Source organism: Pyrgilauda ruficollis, unplaced genomic scaffold (genome assembly GCF_017590135.1).
Source record: "Pyrgilauda ruficollis isolate IOZ18807 unplaced genomic scaffold, ASM1759013v1 scaffold1, whole genome shotgun sequence".
Classification (NCBI taxonomy): domain Eukaryota; kingdom Metazoa; phylum Chordata; class Aves; order Passeriformes; family Passeridae; genus Pyrgilauda; species Pyrgilauda ruficollis.
In genome coordinates, this window is record NW_024508100.1 from 4146748 (window position 1) to 4157874 (window position 11127).

The following is an 11127-nucleotide window of genomic DNA, read 5'->3' on the forward strand; positions in this document are numbered from 1 at the left end:
AGAAGCAGATTAGCAGTTTGGACATAAGAAATACATTTTTTACAATGAGTGTGATGAACCACTGGCACAGGTTGCCCAGAGAAGTTGTGGATGTCCCTTCCCTGGAAGTGTTCAAGACTCTGGTGGATGGGGCTGGAAGCAACCTGGTTAGGAGGATGTTCTTGGCCATGGCAGGGCTTTTGGACTAGCTGGTCTTTAAGGTCCCATCCGACTCAAATTGTTCTTTGATACTGTATCACAATTTCACTCTTCCATTATACTGACTATTACAGTAGCACTCTAGTGAATTGGCACACTTTTGGTGATAGATTGCCCTGGTTTTCTTTCTACAAAAGGCTTTTTCAGGCTTAGTGCAATTAAATATTTGTCCATAAAATTCCCATTCATTCTCCTAATTTTTAAAGTACCAGTTCTTCCCTTCATGGTCCTTCATCTTGAATATCAGCAGTATCTACTGCATGGGTGTAGAACTTTTCTTATTTTGGGAACTACTTCACTGGCTTCACTGAGCATTTTTGAAATGCAGACACTCAAAACATTCAGCTTCTACTACTCTATGCTTCAAGCAAATTCTCTTTACTAGACATGTTTGCTGTCTGCTTGTCATGCTCAAACACTACCACTGAGATAGACAGATAGATAGATAGATAGATAGATAGATAGATAGAGAGATATAGAGATATAGAGATATAGATATATATACCCTGTTGCAAAACATTTCCCTTTCACTTCCTGTGAACACAACTCTGTGGTCATTTCAAGTTTAATGGTGGACTTGAAAGAAAGAAAAAGTATTTACAAGAGCAAGGGCCTAAAACTTAAACTCTTCACAAAGCTGTTTGGAAATGATCCATCCTTGTTTGCAAACTGAAGTGCAGAAGTCTCTCTTTAGATCTCAGCGTCTCATTAGCATTCACATTGCAAAGTGGCTATTAAAAAGCCTTCATTAAACATTCAGGTTCAAAAATTTGGGCATTAGGAACTGAATTTTCTGGGTTTGAAGCATTCTTTAGTCCTAATAATTTCAGATAAAAACAGTAGATACCATTATAGATCAAATACATACTTTGGAAATAGATAAATAAAAAAAATGCATATTTTTAATGTAAAGTCTGTTCTGGTTTCACACATTAAAAAAAGAGGAGTTTTACACATTTTAAAAATTCAAAAGTCTAATTAAAACTAAAATTCAAGTAGATTTTTTGAGAGCAAATATATTGTATTTAAAATTAATCTTGTATATATTTCTCAATGCTTTTTCTTTAAATATTTTATGAAAGATATGCTCTAGATTTTAAAACTAGTTTTTAAATACCAGTTAGTTTAGGGCCATCCCTATATTTATGGAAATCAGAAAATATTCAGCATGAATTAGAACACAATGAAAATATTCTGGTTTCACTCATTTACTCTCCCCTTGGTATTTACAGTGTTATTTAAACCTATATTTTGTGTTCTCTAGACTGGTGGCCATGGTTTATTTGGTGAAATGTCAATAGTGGAACTACGTGAACGCCTTGCCCTACTCAAGGAAGCACAGAAGGCAGCAGAGGAAGAGAAGAGAGATCAGATAATTCATGAAAAACAAGCTAAGGAACAACTTATTCTAGACAAACTGGACCAGATTTCCCAATTCAGAGCAGAACTTGGACGAGCAGCTGCTTTGAAGTCAGTATAAAACAGCATGTGACATTTAAGACATTGCAACTTTGTTAATATTTTGCCAGCCCTTGAGGGGAAGAACAAGTAGAGAGCAAAATACAGGCCTTCTGTATTTTGTCAAGGATTACACTGGGGCCAGGATTTCCTTTTAATTCTTGAAAATAATTTTCATCAGATTTAACAAATCTTTTTCATCATTTATGGTTGAAGACACTCCATAGGCTAGTGTTGACAGAATTGCCCCAGGATTCAGAGCCAATAATATAAATTTAGAAAGAAGCCTTGCCTTTCTTCTGTCCCTTTTCAGCTAATCAGAACTAATTTGATATTATTAGAATCATTCTAGCTTGACACTTAAAGTTGTTTCTCATTCTCATCTAAACCAACATTAGAGCTGTAGTTTTCTTCCTTGAATTTTATCTGTAATGTTAAAAGGAAGGTCTTATTCTAGAAGTTAAAAATATTTTTAGGAAGAAGATTTTGTGATAGTAATAACAAGCTATAAATCCAATACATTATAGCATTAGATCAAAAAGGAAGTTCTTTGCTTACAGGCTGAGCAAATTCTGCATTCATGACTAATATTTATTATTCATTGTCAAATTTATTAATCATTGTCATTGAGGATACATAACCATCATAGATGCTTCACATATGCAGAAGGTCCCTTCCACAAGGGTTTTAAAATCTAAGTTAAAGCTATTTACAAATAAAGCTGAGCAGGAAGAAAGCCTGTGTAAAAGTATACAACATGGCACACCTCTTGATCTTGTATCATTTTTACTGCATCTTAAATATTTGCCACGTTTTTATTTCAAATTGTCTTTTATCTTTTCCCTTTTGTGTCTTTGAGAGCTAAGTCCTTGTCTGCCATATTTATTTTGCAAACTGATGCTCAGGCTGGCATTCAGAAGGTGTATTCTATCAGGCTACAAACACATGTTTTTAGACATGTCTTAGATTCACGTTTATTGCCAAAGGTGGCTTCTCAGAGTTCCGTTCATGTTAATCATTTATCATCCAATTCTACATCTCAGTTACAGAAGGCAGTATTGATGTATTCCTTTAGTTTTCACTCTTCTCAGCTCTAATTGGGTTTGTTGCTGATAGCCAATCTCCAAAGACTGGGGTTTTACTATGTTAGTACTTGAGAAGATAGTTTAATGTATTTAATGAATCAATAATTGCAGCTGCAGTGGATTGACTCCACAGAGTAGTGACCTTCTGTTCTACAGCATGTATCAAGAAAAGATTTTAAGACTTAAGAACCTGAAATGGAGTTGGAGCTGGAAATATACTCTTGTTGCTAAACACTCAGTATTGTGAAAGCCTGTGGGAATAACTCAAGCCACTGCTTTCCACTAGAGATGCAAACTAAGCATTAAGAACTTGTGTACTACATAAAACCTGTTTCACTGGTACCTGCTTAAAGAATCATCTGTTCTTCTAGATGTGCAGTCTGTGAATTTTGTATAGGGCTGGGTTCCTTTAAACTAGACTCTTTGGCTTAATTCAAAACTAAAACTGTTCTGATCCTGAAATAAGCTGTGCTTGAATGAGAAGCTTTGATTCACTTTTTGTTCTGTCATTTGAAATGTTTTTTAGAACAGACCAACATGCCAAAGATAGTAGAATCCAAATTCAATTTCAAGCTAAATTTCACACTAAATTTCAAGCCTCTGACTCAAATCAGTCAATCTGGTCAGATTCTTGATAAGTTATACAGTAATTTTAATGGAGCCCTGTCTGCTTTCTAAATAAAGAAATATAATGTTTCATTATAGATGTTAGAAGACATTTTCCTTTCATGGTTCCTAGGTAATTTATGTATGTATACAATTTATGTTAGAAGTAATTCCTATAAAAAGGCATCATCATAGTATACCAAAAATGTTGTTCTTTGGGTGTGTATTTCATGCATTTTCACACAGAATCCAAATCTCTGGTGTTATTTTTGTTAATACAGAAATATGGCATGCTGGCCATGGCATTTACAAATGCTAGACACTTTCATGCAGTTTTTATTTCTCCCTGTAGAAACTATGGGCTTTGTGTATTAAACCTTATTTGCAGATTTTGAATCCTGAAATACCTCTCAAACCAGTGTGAGTGATTAATTGTTTGGGTTCTATTCTTGATATGCTGCACAGGAGGTGTAAAAAGCTAATTTTTATATTTACAGAATTGATTCATCATTATAGGGATAGAATAGCAAATCTTACCAATGGTCCTCATAAGTCACCTTATGCATCAATACAAAATTATGTGTTACATCCTAAATTGCATTATGTTGAAGGCTACTACTAATCAGCTAAAGTATGGCAGCTAAACTATGCTAAACACCCGCTTTAGTGACAGCTGGAGTTTAATCGGGTCCCTACCAAGCAGGTTCCCTTCAATAACATTCACAGTCATACATCAACACAAAAGAAGCACATTGTGCAAGCATATAATGAGCTGTATTAAACAAAATAGGAAATGGAACATGAGAAATTACAGAGACATTGGCCTTTAATAGACTGCAAGCTGTGACATCTATCACAGCAATGGCTTTGTGAGTGCATGCAGGATGGTACATGTACTGGACATCCCTTTAATTGCTAGAATTTCACAGTTTGAAAATCAGCACTGTCATTTGAAGTGGACAAGCAATTCTACTCTCAGCTTTCAAACTCGAGCACCAGCAGATTTGGGTGTGTTTGAATACATGCTAATGTAGTCAAGTTACATGCCTGTGTACTTGAGATACAACTCCCTTTCATTCTAGTGAGGGACATGTATTACTGCAATCAATCTAATGCCCTAAGAATCACACAATAGTTCAAACCAGTTGGCCTGAGGCTCCCTCCATCCACATTATCTGTGGTTTGGGGGGAGAGTTACTTTGTGCTGGACTCCAAGTCTGGGACTGCAAGCTCTCACTCTTCACATGGTTTAAAGCTGTCAGAGGAGAGCAACACTAATCCTCCTTGACTTCCTTGTGTGTGAGGATGATGTACAGACTCCCATCAAGTCAAGAGTTCCCTGGATCCCCGTCTCACACTGTGGTAATGCTGCAGCACACTGGGCTCTCAGCACGGCATTACAAATGATGGTGTGTTTGCCAAGATGGCAGAGCAATCCTTTCTCTCCCTGCCACTGCCAGGGCTCAAATCCCTCCCTGACAAGGGGCGCTGACCACACACACTGAGAGAAAGGTAACCCCTCTCTCTTGGCCTGAGGTGGGGAAGGGTGGGCATAGTGTGAAGGCAGCCAGAGCAGGTAAAGGAGAAGGAGGAGGAGGAGGAGATAATGAGTTCTTCACTATCATTGAAACAAAAGGGGGAAATTTATCAGTAATGATGGATGAGAAATATGAAGAGAAGCTTAAAAAAACCAAAGCCAGGCTTTTCTCAATGGTGGCCACTGAGGGGACAAGAGGAGTATCAGGAAACACTTTTTACTGTGGAGATGACCAACCATTGGCACAGATTGTCCAGAGAGGTTGTGGAATCTCCATCCTTGGAAGTGTTCAAAAGCCATCTGGACATAGACCAGGGCACGCAGCTCAAGGTGGCTCTGCTTAAGCAGATGGGGTGGTCAAGATGACCCCCAGAGGTCCCTTCCAGACTCAGCCATTCTGTGATTCAGTGACTGAACTTTGATTATGCATCTTCAAAATTTTTACTTCACATGAGAAAAACACTGTTATGAATAACAATAATTCCTCACCTAAAATTAGGTGCTTAATAAATTAATTTTTTTGGAAGGAAGCCAGATTTTGAGTGCTTAAATCACTCACATTAGTACAAAACAGTAATCAGTCTAATAGTGTAGTGTTCTTAAATGTCAAAATAGTGACTGCCTTAATAGTGAACTGTTAGCAGTTAGACATTCACTTTGCTAACTGCAGAAACTTAGAATTATATGGTGTAGGACAGAAAAAGGCAAGGTACTGTGAAGTGTAGACAGCCCTACTCACTGAGGCCACGAGAAACTTTTTTTAAATATTGTTATTTTCACTATAAGCAACTCTGCTTTTAAAAAAATATTTGTGTTTTTGCAAAGACTCCATTTTGTAAGGTGAGCTTATAAATACAGTCCTAGCTGCTTGATATTTTGGTGCCTAGAATGGTCAAGTGGTCATTTTACTCAACTCCTACAAGTATTGAGTCCATTAAGAGCTGACTACATCTCTTATATATATATATATCTCTTTATACTTTTGATGCAAAGCTGGAGTTTGAAAATGTAAATGAAGAGCCAAATATAGATTATAGGAGCAAATCTCTGTGCAAATCTTCAAATTCCCCATTTTTTAAATATAGCTGAGAAGAATTTTCATGAATTATCACAATTTTCTATTGAGCTGAAGAGGATTTTTCTGTGTACTAGCCATTCTGACTGGCTGTTGCCTTACTTCCTTAGGAAATACATGATATGAGGGGACAGAGATCATAAGAGGTTTTTCTATCCTGAGCCCTCAAAGTTCTCACTGGTGACAGAAAACCAGAATTTTAAAATTTCTTTTTTCATTCCTTCCTCTCTTCCTCTCTGTTATGATATGGTGTGGCATCTGAAAATCTATGGGATTGGCAGCTTTTTGGAATAGTGTAGATGACTGGCACAAGACTACATTTAGAAGAGGAATGAATATTATGCTGGAAATAAGCAACTATTTACAATGTTAATATAGAAGCAGCTGCTGCTGCTTCCTGATGATAAACCTCTTGCTATATTTCCTTTAATTGTATTTACAAGAATCTGGATTTGCATGTAAGGAAAGATTTTGTTGTTTATTCTCACAGACAAGAGTTAATCATCAAGTATTTACTTAAACTGTACTGTTATATTCTTCTATATCCTTTGGAATGCAATGCCTTCATACAGTGCAAACAGAAATAAACCATGTCCTCAATTAGATTAAGTGACAGCACACAATTTTTAGATTTACAATATAGTGTTAAAAATTAATCTCAGTGTAGCAGAGTATATCACAGTCTTAAAGAGGATAAGGAAACATTATCCTAACCAGACAGCATGACACACGGAGCAAAGGGAATCAGGGAGTGTCTCAGGAAAGTAATTGGAAATGAGAAGCCAAGCTTAACTGTGTCCCTTACTTAGAGCTCACAGTCACATTTTCAGAGCTTGATACAGGTCATATTTCCCCTTCATCCAGTTCCTAAGGATTTGAGGACCTCTAGTCTGGAATGGCTGCACTGAAGAAAACTTGTTATCACAGAGAGTTTCCTATAAGCAGAGATAAAGCTAACATGGCAGGCAAAAGCCATCTCTCCCAAGATGAAAGAAGTGTTTGGATCCTCAGATCCTTGATACAGACACTTTTTAAAGGCAAATTGGTGGGTTTAGCATAAGAAGGTACTTCTTCCTTCTTCCCCATCTGCCAGCTTCTTGAGAAGTGTGTCTTATACTGAAACCACCCAAGACATAAGGAAAGAGTTCAGTTGTAAACCATTTATTTTCAAAAGGCAACGTTGTAAAACTAGTCCTGCCACTGACAGAATGACAGCTGCAGAATCAGGGGACAGTGCCCCAGTGCACTCTGCTCTGGGTCATTTGGAGTCTTTATTTGCTTTCCAATAAAAGCAATTGTCATGTTGCACCACTGCAACATAAAAAGACATTTTATAAAACTATCCTTTGCCAGCTGCTCCTAGCAGATGTAACATGACTTTACAATTGTGTACATTCCTTGGAAGATCCAACAATTACTTTAGCTCTCAATTTAGCCAGAGAATCACAACTGTTCATGACATAACATTAACTCTACAATTTGATCTTACTAAGTTAAATTCGAGGGTAATGTTGAATAAAAGAGAAAGTTGGATATCAAGTGAGTTACTCTGTAACAGGGTGTAACCTACATGGAGAAGTTGTGAGTAAATTGGGCCAATTGGGTGAAAGTATGTAAAACCAGAGGAAATGTAAATTCCAGGGGACAGAAAATTGGCTACAATAGAAGGGGGAGGAAAGGAAGACTATCCAATAATGTCTCTGGTATCCCTTACTTTCAGGCTGCACATGCTGCTATCAATTTATGCTCACACAGAGCAACTAACCTTAATTAATACATAACCATCCCATTGATTCTGCATCTGGGCATTGGGGATTACACAGAAGAAAAAAATCTTTTATTTGCCAAGAAATACAGCAATCAAGATGAATATAAGGCAAACTCCATAGTTCACACAAGGAAAGAGGTGCAGTACTATCCCAGGTTTTGCACTTTTTTTTTTTTTTTCTAAAGAATGTCATGTCAGGCTTTAAATACTTCAGATATTGTCATCATGGCATCCTGTGGGAAAAATTATTTGATGTGGGTTAGTAATGCTGTTCTGTAAACAACAAGAGGCAAATTGTGAGTACCACATGGAAGTTATATGATTTAAATCTCTTTTGAGTCTAACTGGTTCTCAGAAGCAAGAGCAAATTCATTATTACCAAGGTAATATGTGCTCAGATGGACTTATTCTGTGGGATGATAATATTTTACCTTCTCATTGTTTCTTTTGGATTTTTCAGGCAAGAAGAAAAGAAAAAGTCCCAGTCTGGTGAAAGGCCCATGAAAGATGAACGCATTTTAAACCTGCAGAAGAAGATTGTAGAAAAAGCGATGGAGCGTAAAAAGCAAGCAGGACTCTTGAAGATTAGCCCCCAGAAAACCAGAATCGTGTCAAGCAAGGTCTGGTTATTACATAAGGAGAAAAGATCTGCAATAGACCTGCTGTTCACAGACCTTTGCTCAACTGCCAGCACTGGCAAGGGGGCAGAAGCAGATGGTGCCATACATGGCTGGCAATAACATCACCCTGCCTCCTGCCTAGGCACCAATTCTCCAGCCGTGGCATTGACCTCAACTTCTTTTCACACATTCTGCTGTCACAGAGCAAGGCTCATCCATTCAACACCTGCCTTCCCACTCTTAGCACCACACACTCATCCCATCAGGACAGCATCTTACCCCATCTCCACCTCTTGTCTTTCCCAGCTTCCTGTCACACACATCCCATCACACCATACTGGGATGCTCACCCCTCTCCCACCCGAGGCATGTTACAGTTTATCATTCCCATGGCTTTGTGGAGAGTTGCACCAGTGTTTAAATAATCTTAAACTGGGCAACCCACTCTGCTTACTTTTCTGTTCATCACGCCAAGTTTGATGCTAACAAGTTTCCCAATCATGTGAGCAAATAAATGCTGTAGTCAGCCAGCAGGATTATTAAATAGAAATCTGTATTTGCTAACGAGAACCACTGTATCACCTGCAGTCTGATCATCTCTCTGTCTTTCCTGCAGGATTCTTTTCAATGGAACCATTGGAAAGAACTGGAAGAGAGTCGGGAAAGACAATTCAGAATCCTTCAGCATGGCTTCATGGACAGAGAGGCAGTTCAGAAAAGGGAGCTCATTGCAGCAGCAAGAAGTGGAGCCAAGGCCTGTATACTGCGTTCTGATCTAAAATAAAATACATTTGGAACAAATTCAGGCCTGCTGGAAATATCCCACTTTACCTATTTACTACAAGGTTGAATTATAGTCTTTATTTTACCTTTACAGTGTGATTAGAAAAATGTGGGTCTTACAGGCACAATAGAATAACAATGTGTATAGGGTTTGTAATATAATTTAATTTTTTATGTTCTTTTATAATGATAAAATGAGTAATTATATAATGATATTTTCTGCTAGAATCAAAAGCTTTAAGAAACTGAAACTTTATCATCAGAGCCCCTACAACATAATGGCAAATATCTGTGTAAGAATGTCAAGACTTGTATTTCTGGTTTTGTGTACTATGTCATGCTTTGCTATACTCATTTTTCCAAAAGAATAAAAATGAGGGCAAACCCCAAGGAATAGCTGTTTACATTATGCATCTTTTCAGAAGGCATGGTCAGCCCAAGTTCCTAACATGTCTTCTTACATGACAGTAACTATGTAAGAGAATTGCCAGTTTCAACATTGTTTTAGAGGATGAGGGAAAAACTGTTTAGAGGGTTTAGATGATGTGAAAGCCTCCAGAAGTCAGAGTCTGGATTCAGTGACCCAGGCAGGCCATTCCTCTATTTGCAGACGTACATTTCTTCAGTGTTAAAACAGTAAAAGGAGAACATAACATTGATCTCTTTAGGGAGCTGCTTCCAGAAAAAGTAAAAATTCTGTTACTCACCGAGAAGATAATTTGCCCTCTGACAATTTCTATACTGTGTAAAACAGCCTTTAAATCACAAAACTTATCCAGGCACAAAGCCAAGGAGGATATAAATCAAAATTAAAATCTGCTCAGCAGTAAGACTATGTAATGTATTTCTATTTTAACTCAATGCCAGTTACTAAGTGTTTAATTATGGCTATTGCAAATATTTAAATTGAAGGAGACCGTCACTGACATTAGAGTCAGGCAGCTGCTTCTAATGCTCTCACAACATTGCATTTCTCACTTTTTATTGAAGGAGGTCTAATGGAATTCTTTTATTGCCATCTAGCTGTGAAGATCACTTCCACAACCCACAAGTTGATAAAATGTGCTGTATTTTTCACTCCAGGTAAATGATCTAGTAGTCCACAAAGGCAATGCAGGTGGGAGTCATGCTCCATAGCAAGAGTTAAGGAACACAGGAGAGTGAAAAGAAGAAATCATAGAACTACATAGAAAAGGGAACTGTCATACCATGTTTAGTATTGTATTGTAATATGGTATTGTATATCTTCAAATTACATGCCTTGGTGGCAGGGAGTTTTTCTTCCTTTGTGGTCGTTCAGCATTCTTTTGCACTGCATTCCAGAGTGACAAAGCTAATTGGTGATTCCAACACCTTGATTTTCCAGAAGCCAGCAATTAACAGCTGACACTCATGGTCCAGGATATTGCATGGCTGAACAGTTCTCAAACCTTTTAAGAAGAATTTTAAAAAGGGGGAAAAAAAAAAAAAAAAGCATCTTTAAGCAGATATTGAGGAAATTTCAAATCCCTATCACACTGCTGGTTTCTTCCCTTGTGATTTTGGATCAAGTTTTCAAAATTCTTATTGAATTGCAATCAAGCTGATTCGGAATTATTTCCTTCTCCATATTTTCTTTGCTCTCAAATGAAAGGACTGAGGAATAAAGGAATCTCAATAATCCAGCTGTGGAATTTTTGCCTTCAGATATCACAAATAGCCTTATTGCTACTTTGGGATCTGATGCATAAAGTCATGTTCAGAATCAACATTTTGAGGAATATAAAAGAATGTGTTTTGAAGAAAATACCAATATATTCCTATATATAACCTATTGATTTTTCAGTGACGGCAGGCCTTGCAACAGAATACACAAAATACCATAAAAAATACCACCTTGCTCCTGACAAATGTGAATAACTTGATGCTGAACACAGCAGATCCTATCCAAAACCACTCTGCCCTGGCTTCTAGAGCACATTCCCTAGCATTCCTGTGTGGTATGTGGAAACCCGAGG

At 37.5% G+C, this 11127-nt stretch overlaps 1 protein-coding gene across 1 annotated transcript in view; it reads left to right on the plus strand.

The window, feature by feature from the left end:
• CFAP99 (cilia and flagella associated protein 99) overlaps positions 1-9524 on the plus strand; it is a 51546-nt gene extending 42022 nt beyond the window's left edge. The window contains exons 14-16 of the mRNA XM_041489007.1: positions 1463-1668; positions 8188-8347; positions 8964-9524. Coding sequence (XP_041344941.1) covers positions 1463-1668; positions 8188-8347; positions 8964-9131 — 534 coding nt within the window. The 3' untranslated portion in view covers positions 9132-9524. The remainder of the gene's footprint in view (positions 1-1462; positions 1669-8187; positions 8348-8963) is intronic.
• The last annotated feature ends 1603 nt before the right edge of the window (positions 9525-11127 follow it).